This window comes from Mytilus californianus, unplaced genomic scaffold (assembly GCF_021869535.1).
Source record: "Mytilus californianus isolate M0D057914Y unplaced genomic scaffold, xbMytCali1.0.p SCAF_13, whole genome shotgun sequence".
Taxonomy (NCBI): Eukaryota; Metazoa; Mollusca; class Bivalvia; order Mytilida; family Mytilidae; genus Mytilus; species Mytilus californianus.
Genome location: NW_026262615.1, coordinates 9,151,922 through 9,168,145, shown reverse-complemented (window position 1 = coordinate 9,168,145; position 16,224 = coordinate 9,151,922). Strand labels below are relative to the sequence as shown.

The following is a 16,224-nucleotide window of genomic DNA, read 5'->3' as shown; positions in this document are numbered from 1 at the left end:
TGTGTTGACGATGTAAGCATCTCCTGATATGCATTTATCACCCGCCAAATCAACATTCAGTCAAAATGTCACAATAGGGTCATAACACAACTACAAATTTGACGTCCATTAATAAAAAAAACTCCAGGAGAAGTTTATGTGCAAATAGCTTTAGACTAGCTTTCAGTAACTGTGAGTACTATTTAATTGGTACTTTGTGCCTTTTGTCTTTTACTTCATTTTTTGTGCTTCTTTTCAACCTGTTGAGTCAAACCTTTTCGAACTGACTGATGGTAGGTTGTTTTTTTCCAGGTTTGGTAGAATACTGAACGTTTACAAAAATGTTAGATCCTTTTGTATTTGCCTATAACAAGTCTGGAGCCTGTAAACCAGAGGTTGTGTTTGGTTCTGTCTGTCATAATAGTTGTTGGTTTATTTTGTTTTAGCATAAATTAGGACTTTCAGGTTTACTGTTTTGAATTGTTTCATATTTTGTCATATACGGTATGGGTTTTGCTCGTTCCTTTCTCATTTTTAATTTATGTTTCCTGATACTTTAAATTTCTTTTCAAATTGTTAAATAAATAGAAATATTTTGTCCCACTTTTCTCAAAATCTACTAAGCAGAATAGATTCATGTTTGGTCAGTAGTCAAACAGTTATCTATTGTAATTTGTTAGCGCTTTTGGACACCTACTAACGGTTTTTGACACTTTGCATTATGCATCGATATAGCTTAGCAAGACAACGTGTGCATTGTTGTATCTTATATTGAAATAACAATGATTGCACTCATATTTACAATCCAACATGCAATACTAATTGGAGCTTCAGCAAAAAGTAAAAAAACAAAAATACCGAACTCCGAGGAAAATTCAAAACGGAAAGTTCCTAATCAAATGGCAAAATTAAAAAGCTAAAACACATCACAACGAATGGATGACAACTGTCACATGTTTGACTTGGTACAGGCATTTTTTATGTAGAAAATGGTGGATTAAACATGGTTTTATCGCTAATTAAACCTTTCACTTGTTTGTACAGTCGCATAAAATTCCAGCAACATTCAGACCCCCACTTAATCTCCTACCATCACAAGAATAAACTGTTTTTCAACTGAATAACATTGTAACAATTCCAATTTGTTTTGGTTTTGTCCCAACACCTTTGAAATCCAGGGTAAAGGCAAAAACAATATGTGTTGTAAAACAACATATATGTTAGTACATTATTATTTTGGTGTACTATTTTTATCCGGATTTTCGAAGGAAATATCGGTTATTAAATGTTGATGTACGGCGGGCGGCTGCCAAACAGTGTCAGCACAATAACATGAAAACGCTTTAACAAATTTTTTTCAAATTTAAATATGTTGTTTCCTGGGACTTAATGAAGGTATAGTTCAATTTTCAAGATATTAGTATATCTCCTTTGTGAGTTATCGCCATTTTAAATATCCAAAAGTGGAATTTTAAAATATTTTACTATTGTTATCTTTTTTATGACTAAGCATAATGTCTTATCTCACAATAAAAATTGGAGTGACAGATTTATTTGAAAATTATCTATTTCATAAGTGGTAATGATTATAAGCTATGTCATTAGACATTTTGAAGTTAATTACGTTATTAATTATTAATTAGATCTGGGTTATATCTTAGCATATACTATCATTGGAGTGACAGATTTATTTGAAAATTTTCTGTTTCCTGATAAGATCTGTAGGACTGTATATATAAAGTTTGAAATTTACAAGTAGGACTGTATAAATGAAATTTGAAATTTACTGTTCATAATTAGACATTTTGTAGATAATTAAGTCTCCCTAAACCATATATATATTCTTACCCCACCCCCCTTTCAATTTGAGAATGTGCTTTTATCTTGTAAACGGTTGAGATTCCCACCCCTAAACCATATATATTCTTGTATGGGACAATAAAACAAATCAAACGAGTCCCCGGGTTCACCCCCCCCCCCCCCCCCCCTACATTTTGAAAACTTGTAAACAGTCAAGATTCCAACCCTGAAACCATATATTTTCTTGTATGTGACAACAAAACAAATCAAATGAAATAAAATGCGAGTCCCCTTGGGTCACCCCACCCCCTCCTGTTTGAGAACTTGTAAACGGTCGAGATCCCCGCCCCTAAACCATAAATATTCTTGTACGGGACAATAACACAAATCAAATGAAATATAGGGGAAGTCCATGGGGGTCACCCCACCTCCATTCTTTTTGAAAACTTGTAAACGGTCAAGATCTCCACCCCTAAACCGTATAAAAACCTGGTCGTAATTTCAAGAAGATTTGAATGACATACAGGGTCAATCCATAGGCGTCACTAATGCATATCATAAACCAATTTGTACTGGACATTGCCCAATGTCAAGCGAAAATGGGAATGACGAATTATTGGAGCTTTTTTTGGGAGACTTCGTAACAGCATTCTGTTACAATTATTTCTTGTTACTGATAAGTTTTATAGGTTTTGAAATGACCTTGTATTAATGATAAATAAAATTTTGGATTTTTTTCTTCTCTTCTTTGGTAAATTGTTTGTAGAATGTTGTGGCAAGTTTGTTTGTTGTTCTGTAAAAAATAATTTTCTGAATTCTATATATATTTTTATTTTTGATGAAGTAAACTCCTTTAAAAACTAAGCTTATATTGTCTTTTATTAAACATATATTTAGATTTCTGATTTTGGGCCTAGTTTTCAAGTTGGTCCAAATTGAGGTCCAAAATTAAACTGTGTTTGATTTCAACATAAATTGAATATATATAGGGTTCTTTGAAACGCTTAATCTAAACTTGTATTTCTTTTCATTATTGATAAGATAATACCACACTAAGGTCCAAAGGGTCCTAAATTACTCTTTTGATTAATTTCATCAAAAATTGAATTCTTTGGTTCTTTATTATGCTGATTCTAGCAATGTTTGAGTGTTAAATAATTTCTAATTTTAGAGAACTTAGTCATCACTGGTTGTTGTTATTATATTATTGATTATAATATGAAAAATTGCATCATATCTTATTTTAGAGAACTATTTATCCAGTTTGAGTTATTTCCCTTTGCACAGAAAATATTATGGATAAAATTAACCTGTGTTTCATTTCAACATAAATTAAATATATATAGGGTTCTTTCAAATGCTGAATCTAAACCTGTATTTAAATATTAGATTTTTGGGCCCAGTTTTCAAGTTGGTCCAAATCAAGGTCCAAAATTAAACTTTGTTTGATTCAACAAAAAAATTATTTATGGGGTTCTTTGAAATGCTGAATCTAACCATGTATTGAGAGATTTTGGATTGTGGGCTCCTTTATCAAATTGGTCCCCATTGAGGTTCAAAGGGTCTTAAATTAAACTTTTGTTTGATTTCATCAAAAATTGAATTCTTGGGGTTCTTTGATATGCTGATTCTAATATGTACTTAGATTTTTGATACTGGACCATAATAGGTATTTAAATGTCCAATTTCAAGTATTTCAGTTCTTAAACCACATTCATTTTGTGTCACAAACCTATGCTGTGTCAAATATTCAATCACAATCCAAATTCAGAGCTGTTTTAAGCTTAAATGTAGTGTCTATACTTGCTCAACTGTTTAGGGTTCGACCTCTGCAGGAAAATCCGGTTTGCTGTCACTCTGACAGCCTCTTGTTTATGGTCATCTAATGTTTCCTTATAAAAGTTTACATTTTTGAAAATAAGTCTTTGCTGAAGCAAGGATAGTTATTCTGATTTATAAGGCAAATCAAAATTAAAATTATAATATTTGAGGTAGCATATATGTAGCTATAATGTGTAACAATACCATATGTGATACTGGTTTACTTTGGGGAACTAGCAGCTGCGAATGTAATTACAAAATACATAAGTACAGGTGGAATATTTTTTTCAGAGAGCTAGGATTCGATGATGATTTAGGAATGTATGGTATTGTAGCAGGTCTGTGGGGATCATTTTATGCTTTAGGGTAAGTCATATGCTAGTTATCACTAAACACCCTTGAAATATGTATAGGTTGAATAGGATTACAATTATAAATTTTGCATGCTTATTCTATTATGATTTCCTTATGTTACTGACATTCTTTCTTCCATCACACACGTTGCATTCAAATTTGTGTAATTCATAGTTTTTTTTACCCAAGAGATAAAGGATATTTTACACTCCTTTTTGCAAATAACACATGTGGATAACAAAGTGAACTGTAAGCAATGTTAAAATTACAGGAAACAACAAATGTCAATGAAAAATTCCATTCATACATTCCCACCTGTAACCTATCGTTGAAATGGTAATGTTAATGTTTGATTGTGATGACAGAAGGCAGGTAATGTAGTGAAAATACCACTCCTATCAGTTACCTAGTTCTGATCTTTCGAAATAGCATTATAAATGCCTTAATGTCATGAATGTCATGACTAAAGGCAAAGAATGTAGTGAAAAATACCACTTTTAACTGAAACCTTATTCTGATCTGTTGACATAGCCATGTCCAAGCCTTTATGTGATTATAGATGGCATAAAATGTAATGAACAATACCACTCTTACCAAAAACTTAATTCTGATTGATGGCATAGCCATGTTCAAGCCTCTACATGTCTATGTGATCACAGAGAGCACAACATGTATTCAATACCACTGCTAAAAACTAAATTCTCATTAGTTGAAATAGCAATGTTGATGCATTTTTGCCATGACATTGGGCAAAGAATGTAGCTATATAGTGAAAATATACCACTCATACACGAAACTTATTTTGATTAGTCTTATCAATTAATTTTCATTGTTAAAAGGCCTCTTAAGGACTAATATTATATGGGATGTATTATTACAGTATGTTATACATGTTATAAGTTAAGGAATTTTTTCGGACCATCACATTGTAGTGCATCATATATCATTATCATTACAGAGATTTTCTGGGACCAACGATTGGTGGTACATTGCTAGATATATATGGTTTTCCATTTTGTTGTACTATAACAGCAGGAGCATGTTTATTTATGGTGAGCTATTCTAAATTTATGCTTTCTTGAAAATTATGTCACAAAATAACAACATACAGGACACCTGTCCTTTTTTAACAGAATTAAGGACCAGGTATCTTCTTCCTTCTATCATGGATTTTAGATTACATTTAACAAAACGATCGGACGGGGTTGGCATACTTTTCCTCAGACTGAAAACCTGAAGTAGGGGTTATTCTGGATTGGGCATTACATTCTTAAATGGATAATACGAGCAATACTGGATAATACGATTGTAAATATAAACATGTGGAGTTTTTGTATGATTGCCAATAATAAAAATATCCACAAAAGTCATAATGATGTGGATCTTAGAAGCTATAGATAGAAATTGGCCTATAACGTGTAGTAACATTTAAAAGGCTCTGACAAGACAAAACAAGACAACCAACAGCCTGTTTTATGCTTATACATTAATTAAAAAAAAAATATAACAGAAAAATTGACATGCAACAACTTAACATTTACCTGAGTTGATCATTGTTCTCCATGGAATTGATGTAACACAACATGTAGTTAGTTTTCCATGGAACTGATGTTACACAACATGTAGTTAGTTTTCCATGGAATTGATGTTACACAACATGTAGTTAGTTTTCCATGGAATTGATGTGACACAACATGTAGTTAGTTTTCCATGGAATTGATGTTACACAACATGTAGTTAGTTCTCCATGGAATTGATGTTACACAACATGTAGTTAGTTCTCCATGGAATTGATGTTACACAACATGTAGTTAGTTCTCCATGGAATTGATGTTACACAACATGTAGTTAGTTCTCCATGGAATTGATGTTACACAACATGTTGTTAGTTCTCCATGGAATTGATGTTACACAACATGTAGATAGTTTTCCATGGAATTGATGTTGTACAATAGTTAGTTTTCTGTGTAGTGTTTTGTGGTCTGTTGTTGGAGTTTTTTTCTTTTTGGCGGATGACTTGTCGTTCTTTCTTTTTGTTTGATTACACTTTTTTTGGTAACTTGTGTTACCTATGTTTCTTCCTATCTTTCAATTTTTATGGAAGTTGACAAAATTTGTAAAAACTGACAGTTTGTCAATGTCATTGTGAGTGGTACATTACTCTGAGAAAAACTAAAGTTTGGGAAAAAAGAAAACCAGGTAATAAAGGGCATAATTGCACTTCTAATACAATTTTATGTTTTGGATCCTCTTTACAAAATAGTGAAGGAGAGACATAGCTTTTTCCAGCGAAGTAAACAGTATAACAGGGCTTTAGTCTGTTATTTACAGGTTCCCTTACTGTAATTTTCAAGGCTGTATGATACGAGGTGTTGTAGACAGTATTACAGTGCTTTTATGTTATAATTACAGGTTACCTTACTGTTATTTTCATGGCTGTTTGCAACGCGATGTTGTAGACAGTAATACAGGGCTTTTATGTTATAATTACAGGTCCCCTTACTGTTATTTTCATGGCTGTATGATACGAGATGTTGTAGACAAAATTCCTTGAAGACTAACCCAATTATCAGTGAAACTACACCACTGCTTTCCGATGCTTTACAGGATTATGAACATTGATGTGTTGTCGACTTATCCTCCACAAAAGCAAACTGCAGTAACAGTGACTTGAGGTTAGCCTGCACAATATCCTTCATAAATCAACCCTATTGGAGGTTAGCCTGCACAATATCCTTCATAAATCAACCATTTTGGAGGTTAGCCTGCACAACATCCTTCATAAATCAACCATATTGGAGGTCAGCCTGCACAATATCCTTCATAAATCAACCATATTGGAGGTTAACCTGCACAATATCCTTCATAAATCAACAATATTGGAGTTAGCCTGCACAATATCCTTTATAAATCAACCATATTGGAGGTCAGCCTGCACACTATCCTTTATAAATCAACCACATTCAATTAGTTTTACTGACTAATACATTTAAAGCAAACATGTTTTCTGAACAATTTCAATTTGTATAAGTCCTTCATAATTCATCATTATGATCTTGTAAGGACCTTTCTTTGACCTGCCTGAATCACAGGTTTTAATTTGGTTTCTAAAAAAAGAAAATTATAAACATCCAGCGGTTAATAAAAATCAAATATTTATAAATCATCACTGGATGATAAACTGCCATCCAGAGTTAAAGACCATTAACATTATTTTTATATATATATAGATATGTTATCATTTCTTTGGCAACGTCAATGCTGTTTGGTTTATGACAGCATAACGTTCATCAAAACCCCTATTAGTCGAGTAGTATTAGATGGAAAATTATCATACTGAAAACTATACTAATTCTTTACATTAACTTTTTTGCAATTATGTATTTTGTCATTTTATTTATTCAGTAATTATTTTAACAGATACCTCTTATGAATTATTGTGTTATGACTTTACTTTATTTTATTTGTATTGACAAAGGTCTAGTAATTCAGCATTAGTTATCTATATACTATTGTGACAAATTGCAGGACAGTTAATTTGTGATTCAGGAAAAGTTTAGATACATCATTTTTGAATGTTAATATTGTTGATATTTGTTAAATGTAAGAACGGTAATATGATATCCGATATTTGTAATACATTGTTAATCAGGTGTTAAAGGAAGATGATAAATTTTATATAAAACGGTTGTTATTAGGCTTTATATTTTCTACATTGTAAGGATGGTGATATAAATATGTAGCTAAGACTAAACATGCAATCTAGTTTTTAAATGATTTTATCTAATATGTTAATGAGGTGGGTGTTAAATAAATTGTTGAGAAAAATCAAAACAATCAAAACAATCAAAAGAGGAACAAAAGCCTCATTTCAAATTATCTTTTTCTCATTGAAATTCTGGCCAAGATGACAATCTTAACGTTTTCAGCTTTTATAGTTTTATGTAAAAGAAAGTTTTATTATTATTACATTGTATTTGCCATGTTGAGGTTGCTGTTAATTCTCTCATTTAAAAGTTCTTCTTTCTATTGAAAACAATAAATGTTCAGCTTGACAGCAAACCTGGATCTACATGTAGGGAGGACTTCTTTGGTCGTCTGCATCAAATTTTGTTATCTGAAAAATAAAAAAAAATAAAAACTGCTAGTCACAATTTAACTTAAATGCTCATAAATATATTAGTTTTTAGGGCATCCAATTGAACAACTTGGAAAATGAGATGATAGAATTCAACCAAATATGTACATATTTTGTACAGGATTTTAAATAAGGCATACGTTTTTTTGTGTTTTTTTTTTATGATTTAGGCTATCTTATTTTAAAATGTGTCCGGCTATATCTCCGTCATTTCTGCTTGATGTTACATCTTTCTGGAAATACTCTCTAATTGTATCTTTAATGTTTCTATTTCAATGAAATTCAATCACATTTTGTGTCCTACAATAAACATTCAAATGACAATTAGTGTTTTGCTTTGATATTCTAATTTAGGAAAAATCTATATATATCTTTTACTGACTGCAGTAAATTATAAATAATATGAAAAAAATGCATTCCAATTAAATGAAGAGTTATTTTCATTTATTTTTGCATTTTACAAGATAAGAAAGTATATGTATATCATAAAAGGAGCATTACAAATGATGTGTTATTTTTATGTTGTTCTCTACTAACTATGTACATTCAAAGGAAGGCCAGTGTATATTTCTGGCTTGGGATTTATTTACAGTGTACATGGACCAAGGGAGTGACTAGTTTATTGCTATGTAGGGGACTTTTAAGATGTATCTAACATGTATGTCATTTTTTCGCCTGCCAGTATATAGCAGTATTATCTATATAAAAAACAGGGCTCTCTCCACAACTGTAGCATTATTTTAAGATATCATCTTGTTTCAAGAAATTATTGCATCACATCCATAGCACAATCTATAAATAGCACCACTTTCCAGGAATATAGTATCACATTACCTTGATGCTAAAAGACCCTTTGACGAACACTGAACCATATATATATATATATATATATATATATATATATAAAAAGTCTAAATTGAAAACAACGTTCAAACCTATGATTGCGTTGGATAAAAACCGCAATTTTGATACGTGTGCATGCAAAACAAATTTCTTGGTAGAGGGGTCTAAATACAGCACAAACAACAATTTCCAAAAGACCAAAAAAAAGTGAAAAAGTCTATTTTAACAAAACGCATTTGACTAACAGGTCGAACAACAGATGTTCTTAAACCCTGCTGACTGCCATTGGCGATTGCCAAATAAATTGATCACCAGATCTAACAAAATGGATCTTAATATTAATTAAATACCAAACAGAAAACAAAAAAACTTGTGGAAAAGATGGTATACCACAAACATGAGGTGCAAAAATTTGTACACATATATATGTTTGTGGTCGACTGCAGGAGAGTTACATGTTGATTACGAAAAAACTACAGCATTAAGGAGTTGATGGCATACATTGAATTTGACCTTTACCAGGAAGCTGCAGAACTTAGGCCTTGAATGATAAAGCTTTGTATATTTGTATAGCATAAATAATTTTTAAGGTATGTTTTAATGTACTGTTTCCAAAAATCTGTTTAACAGATGACCAGTGAGATTCTGTAAATTATTGAAACCCTAATTAGTCTTAAGATTATCAAGTGAAAAAAAAACATCTATTTAAGGTTTATTATAAAGTGTATTGATATGATTTTTTAACATCACAGACCGTATCAATCCTCAACCAATATAATCCTTTGAGCAGATTTCCTCGGATTATATTGGTGTATTTGGTTGCTATAGTTGTGATATTGATTATTCTCTATTTGTATATTGGTCAATGATTTTGATTACGTTTATATCTTTATAAGTTATTTACTAATACATTTTTTTTTAAATATCGTTGTATTTATTTGTTTTAGCAAATATAGAGGATGCTTCATCTGTGAGACATGTATATTTTTGCAGATATTAAACAACTGGCCTATACTTCAGGCTATAAGTAGTCTAGCGGCAAGCCTCGCATATTTATATTGAGAACGATAGAGAACTTTCTTAAACCCATTACTTTCACCTGAAAACTATCTTTATTATCTAGAGAATACAAACATGTATTATTCCTCATACCAAACATATATGCTTTATATTTTGATAAGACAGCAATCTAGCAACACAAACATGAACAAATCATATAGAGATTAAGAAATGGTCTTCAACAACAGGTTCTATTCACAAAGCTCGGTATATCACATTCCAAGACAAATTGTGAGATTAAACTTAAGACCAGACATGATCTTGTATGAAAAAGACATCAATATGTAACAATGTACCCTTTCCCTCATTTTCATGGTACTTTGGGATTTTGTATAATTTAAGCTTATTTGTCACGTTGGGAAGGTATGATATATTATCACCTTTGTTGGTTGTCGTCTGTCTTGCAATTCTTATTGTTGTTAAGCATTGTGTTTCATTTATACATCAGGGCTTTTCCTTTTTCAGTATCAGTCGGGTAAACCATTTTTAGAAAACTAGTGAGGTTTGATGAAATTTGGTTATTCATATTTTAAAACTTTGATATGTGAGTATGAAAACTGAGTATTTCCCTCTGGGTTGTGTTGGTGTTCGTACAAACTTATATTTATAGGTTTCATAACGAGTAAGAATGGAATATCGCTTGATATCAACTCGAGTTATTTAATTTCAATATAACAATAAACGAGCCTTCGGCGAGTTTATTATTACTGTTTAAATTAGATAACGAGAGTTGATATCAAGCGATATCCAATTTTCACAAGCTGTTAAAGCTATTTCTCTTATGGTCAACACTCTCAATCTGTTTAATTTAAAATTCCCCGAAATGTTGATCTAGTCCTTTGCACATTCCAGTATGACGTCACATGTCCTTTTCCGATGTCAAACTTTGACATCAGACATTTTAAGACTTTTTGTACGCTTCAGAATGTAATAAAATTTGACAAAAAGAAGATTATCAGGTGAAATGTGTGAGTGTTTTGTATATTATTGAAGAAATCACATATGACCGTTGCCATAGACGACATGTACATCGTTTTAACCTTTGAAAGTCATCATTGACTTAACGAATAGCCAATGGAAATGCCGTAATATCGTCTTGTGATGCTGGATAAGCCAATCAAATTAACGCAGATTTTCGTATCCCTTTGTCGTATCACACTCCGGCGAATGCGAAGACTTCGACTTACACATTTTGAGCTTTCCATTTTGAATAAGAGATGTAGGATATACGTCAAAATACCCAAACGACATCTAGAGGGAAATTATGTATTCCCAAATAACTAGTTAGGCATTTTCATGTGAATGAAGCCATTTTCCAGCATCACATTAAAAGGTTACAGCCGGACAGCAAATCTCATAATGGCGTCGATTTCATTATTCTTGTCACGTGATTTTCAGTTCACAAAATGACATTTTTTAGCAACGGCAATGACGCCACGAAAGCGACGGCGTAAAGATATTTTATGTATTTACCATTCTCAAACAAAGTTATCATTTGATACTGCAGGTTTCAAACTTTCACTACGTTATTCTTTTAAGAATGAAAATGTAGAATCTCCTTGATTATTTGATTGGCAAAGATGAAAAAACGGACCGTGGCCGTGACACTTCTCAGGTACAAAATTGGCGACCGTTCAAAGGGAGATAACTCGAATGAAAACTCGTTCATGGGACGGCTGATCAGAAACGAATGAAAATAAGCATTTCGCTCAATTTTAGTAAGGGAAACAGTGTTTCTGGGGCATAATATCCAATGATTTATCCGTATGCGAAAGTGAAATGTGTACATATGACAAATATCTTGGAAATTATAATTAATCATTGGAATGAGGGCAGATGTCAAATTTCATGACCTAAACAGTGAGAAAAGTATATTACAGAATGTATGTATGTCATGGAAAATCACTATTTAATTCAAATATTCCAAATGTTTTTCTTATAATCATCTAGAAATCATGGATATTGCTAGTGAAATTGTCAAATATAACATTCAGTTTAAAAAAAAAATAATTGTTTTTGAACTATAATACTACAAACAATTAGCTTCAGAAAGAAATAAAAAAAGGTATGTGGTTAAACATATTTACATAAAGCGAGGGGTTTTGGACCAGTAAATTATTAGAAAAAATACTGATCCCAAGATTAGGTGAAAAATTTCCAGCAATGAAGGAAGAAAAATGTTTCAGCATTTTCCCTGATTGCATGTTTACCTCTATTTTGTCATACTTTGATAGAAATAATTGTTTCAAGGCATACATCTCCTTGGAAAAATGAAGTATTATTATTGAATACACATAAATACTTCATCTTGATTCAGCATTCAATGATTCGTAAACATATTTTTTTCTTTGTAGATCTACATGAAAAAAATATTGTATAAAGATTATGGGTATGAAATGTACATGTTTTATATATTCTATTCTAGAGTAACATTTTAGAGAGTTTTTGGAATTTTGGGTCATCAATGCTCTTCATCTTTAGGCATATTAGCTTGTCGTAATGTTCTATTGTATTGTTTATTTGTGTGTTTCTCTGTCCTGTATGTTCTTCCATTTATTTGTATTGTAGCCCTCTCATGTAATGTTGTCATTTTAGTGTCATATTTAACATTGCCCTCAGTTTTAGTTTGTAACCCGGATTTGTTTTTTCTCAATCGATTTATGAATTGTGAACAGCAGTATACTACTGTTGCCTTTATTTATCTGTTAAGAGCCATCTGTGAACTAAAGATTTTTCCATTCTAAATGGGTGTTACATATGTTTATATATGCAATAGTTAAATAAATATTATGTATCTGAAGTATAATGATGAACATTGAAATGTAACAACTCCTGGTCACTGGCATATAATAACAAATGACAATGTTTATTGCAAATGGAAAATTCAAGGCGCGCTATTAAAAGGCTTACCATTCACCAAACATGTAATTTCTATGTGTGTGTAGGTAGCAATATTAAAAAGTAATAAAAAATGAGAAAAATTAATAAATAATAGAAATATAATCAGGGCTTTATTTAGAAAGTGAGTGAAAATAAAATCTTTTCCTGAACAAATTAATGTCTGAATTGCATTTTTGTCTTTGCAGTGGTTTTACATTCTTATTCTATTTTGACCTTTGGCCTGACAGTGATTGCAAACCTGTCATTTGTTTTGTTGTGTGTTGTATCTTTTCAGAAAAGGGGGATTAAAAAATTATTATGAAATGTAGTTATTTCTGTTTTTAATCATTCAGAACTTGTCAGGATTTAAGAGATATAGAGCTTGGCATATGACATGGATACCCATCCACTATTTACAGTCCCCTTTGGGTGTCATGTCTGTTTTTATCAAGATAACAGAAAATTAAAAGCTTCAACTCTTATTATTAAATCACCAGTCCTTCAATTGCCGAAAGCTTAATAATATGATAAGGGAAATGAGATACCTTGCTTTTCTGAGGGTTTCAGGGTAAGTGCCTCCTCTATTGTTCGGATGATACGACGACAGGCTAAGTTTCTCCTTTATTGTCCGGATGATACGACGACAGGGTAAGTGCCTCATCTATTGTTCAGATGATACGACGACAGGGTAAGTGTCTCCTCTATTGTTCGGATGATACGACGACAGGATAAGTGTCTCCTTTATTGTTTGGATGATACGACGACAGGATAAATAAACTCATCATAGATACCAGGATTGAAATTTTATATTTACGCCAGACGCCCGTTTCGTCTACAAAAGACTCATCAGTGACGCTCGAATCAAAAATGTTAAAAGGGCCAAATAAAGTTGAATAGCATTGAGGACCAAATATTTCTAAAAATTTGCCATATACAGCTAAGGTAATCTATTCCTGAGGTAGAAACGCCTTAGTATTTCAAAAATTCAAAGTTGTGTTAACATTTAATTTATAAATATGAACATATCAATGATAACTCAAGTCAACACAGAAGTGCTGACTACTGGGCTGGTAATACCCTCGGGGAAATAAATCTCCACCAGCAGTGGCATCGACCCAGTGGTTGTAAATTAACTCATCATAGATACCAGGATTGAAATTTTATATTTACGCCAGACGCGCGTTTCGTCTACAAAAGACTCATCAGTAACGCTCAAATCAAAAAGTGTCTCCTCTATTGTTCGGATGATACGACGACAGGATAAGTGTATCCTCTATTGTTCGGATGATACGACGACATGGTAAGTGCCTCCTCTATTGTTCGGATGATACGGCGACAGGGTACGTGCCTCCTCTATTGTTCGGATGATACGAAGACAGGATAAGTGTCTCCTCTATTGTTCGGATGATACGGCGACAGGGTACGTGCCTCCTTTATTGTTCGGATGATACGACGACAGGGTGAGTGTCTCCTCTATTGTTCGGATGATACGGCGACAGGGTACGTGCCTCCTCTATTGTTTGGATGATACGGCTACAGGCTAAGTGCCTCTTCTATTGTTCGGATGATACGACGAAATGGTAAGTGCCTCCACTATTGTTCGGATGATACGACGACAGGGTAAGTGCCTCCTCTATTGTTCGGATGATACGACGACAAGGTAAGTGTCTCCCCTATTGTTCGGATGATACGGCGACAGGGTACGTGCCTCCTCTTTTGTTCGGATGATAGGGCGACATGGTAAGTGCCTCCTCTATTGTTCGGATGATAAGGCGACAGGGTAAATGCCTCCTCTATTGTTTGGATAATACGACGACAGGGTAAGTGCCTCCTATATTCGGATGATACGACGACAGGGCAAGTGCCTCCCCTATTGTACGGATGATACGACGACAAGGTAAGTGCCTCCTCTATTGTTCGGATGATACGGCGACAGGGTAAGTGCCTCCTTTTGTTTGGATGATACGACAACAGGGTAAGCGTCTCCTTTATTGTTCGGATGAAACGACGACAGGGTAAGTGTCTCCTTTATTGTTCTGATGATACGACGACAGGGTAAGTGCCTCCTCTATTGTTCGGATGATTCGACGACAGGATAAGTGTCTCCTCTATTGTTCGGATGATACGACGATATGGTAAGTGTCACCTCAACTGTTCGGATGATACGACGACATGGTAAGTGCCTCCCCTATTGTTCGGATGATACGACAACAGGGTAAGTGTCTCCTCTATTGTTCGGATGATACAACGACAGGGCAGGCGCCTCCTCTATTGTTCGGATGATACAACGACAGGGTAAGTGCCTCCTCTATTGTTCGGATGGTAATATATATATATAGTGAAATGTAACTTTAAATTCATACAATAAGTATTCACAATGAATAGCTTGGTCGTGTATGTTTTTCTTTCAAATTAGTTATACTTCATTCGTATCTAATCACTTGTATTGCTTATTTATTCATTTATGCATGACATATGACAATCATCCCAGATGATGAACTATCTATCGTCTATGTTTTCGACTTCATACCCATATTCAATCAACAACTCAATATTAAGATTTAAACATTTTAACGAACATGAAATATATTGATACAATCTTTATATTTACTGCTACATGCATTTTATCCAATGAAGATATTGGTTTGATAAACTTTGTGTCTGCAAGACAACCATTCTAGTACACAATAAACAATTCAACATTGAGATTCAAACATTTGAAGTATATGAAAACTTTCTGAATATTACCCTTTTTTATGTAGCTACTACATCAAAAGCAATGAGACTTTTAAAAAAGTATAATGGGAAATAACTTTTACAAGTCAACCTTATCTGTATCGCTGTTTGTTTGGTTGTTGTTATAATTTTCATTGGTCCTTCTATAACCATATCAACACAATTAATTTATCACTGGATTCATTTTACAAAAAACATAGATAGGTCTATACAATGTTTAATGCAAAACTGTCGAATTTAAAGGATTACAACCATTTTTACATAGCCTATTGCTTTCTGTTTTGACATTCTGCAATTTCAGGCAATCATTGCCACTTTCGCCTTTGTTTAATTACATTTTCCGTCAATTTCAGGCAATCGTGGCCAGTTTGGCCTTTGTTTAAATGCATTGTCCGTCAATTTCAGGCAATCATTGCCAGTTTGGCCTTTGTTTAATTACATTGTCCGTCAATTTCATGCAATCATGGCCAGTTTGGCCTTTGTTTAATTACATTGTCCGTCAATTTCAGGCAATCATTGCCAGTTTGGCCTTTGTTTAATTACATTGTCCGTCAATTTCAGGCAATCATTGCCAGTTTGGCATTTGTTTAAATACATTGTCCGTCAATTTTTAG

General features: G+C 32.9%; 2 protein-coding genes across 7 annotated transcripts in view; both read left to right on the top strand.

Annotated features, from left to right (window-relative positions):
* LOC127723130 (MFS-type transporter SLC18B1-like) overlaps positions 1 to 9,424 on the top strand; it is a 102,541-nt gene extending 93,117 nt beyond the window's left edge. For all 6 annotated transcript variants that reach the window (XM_052229631.1, XM_052229632.1, XM_052229630.1 and 3 more), the window contains exons 12-14: positions 3,892 to 3,966; positions 4,913 to 5,006; positions 6,448 to 9,424. In XM_052229631.1, the coding sequence (XP_052085591.1) occupies positions 3,892 to 3,966; positions 4,913 to 5,006; positions 6,448 to 6,576 (298 nt within the window). In that variant the 3' untranslated portion in view covers positions 6,577 to 9,424. The remainder of the gene's footprint in view (positions 1 to 3,891; positions 3,967 to 4,912; positions 5,007 to 6,447) is intronic.
* Positions 1 to 9,858, top strand: part of LOC127723129 (MFS-type transporter SLC18B1-like) — a 159,758-nt gene extending 149,900 nt beyond the window's left edge. The window contains exon 16 of the transcript XR_007991891.1: positions 9,526 to 9,858. The gene's annotated coding sequence lies outside the window, so the exon portion shown is untranslated. The remainder of the gene's footprint in view (positions 1 to 9,525) is intronic.
* Positions 9,859 to 16,224: the final 6,366 nt, after the last annotated feature.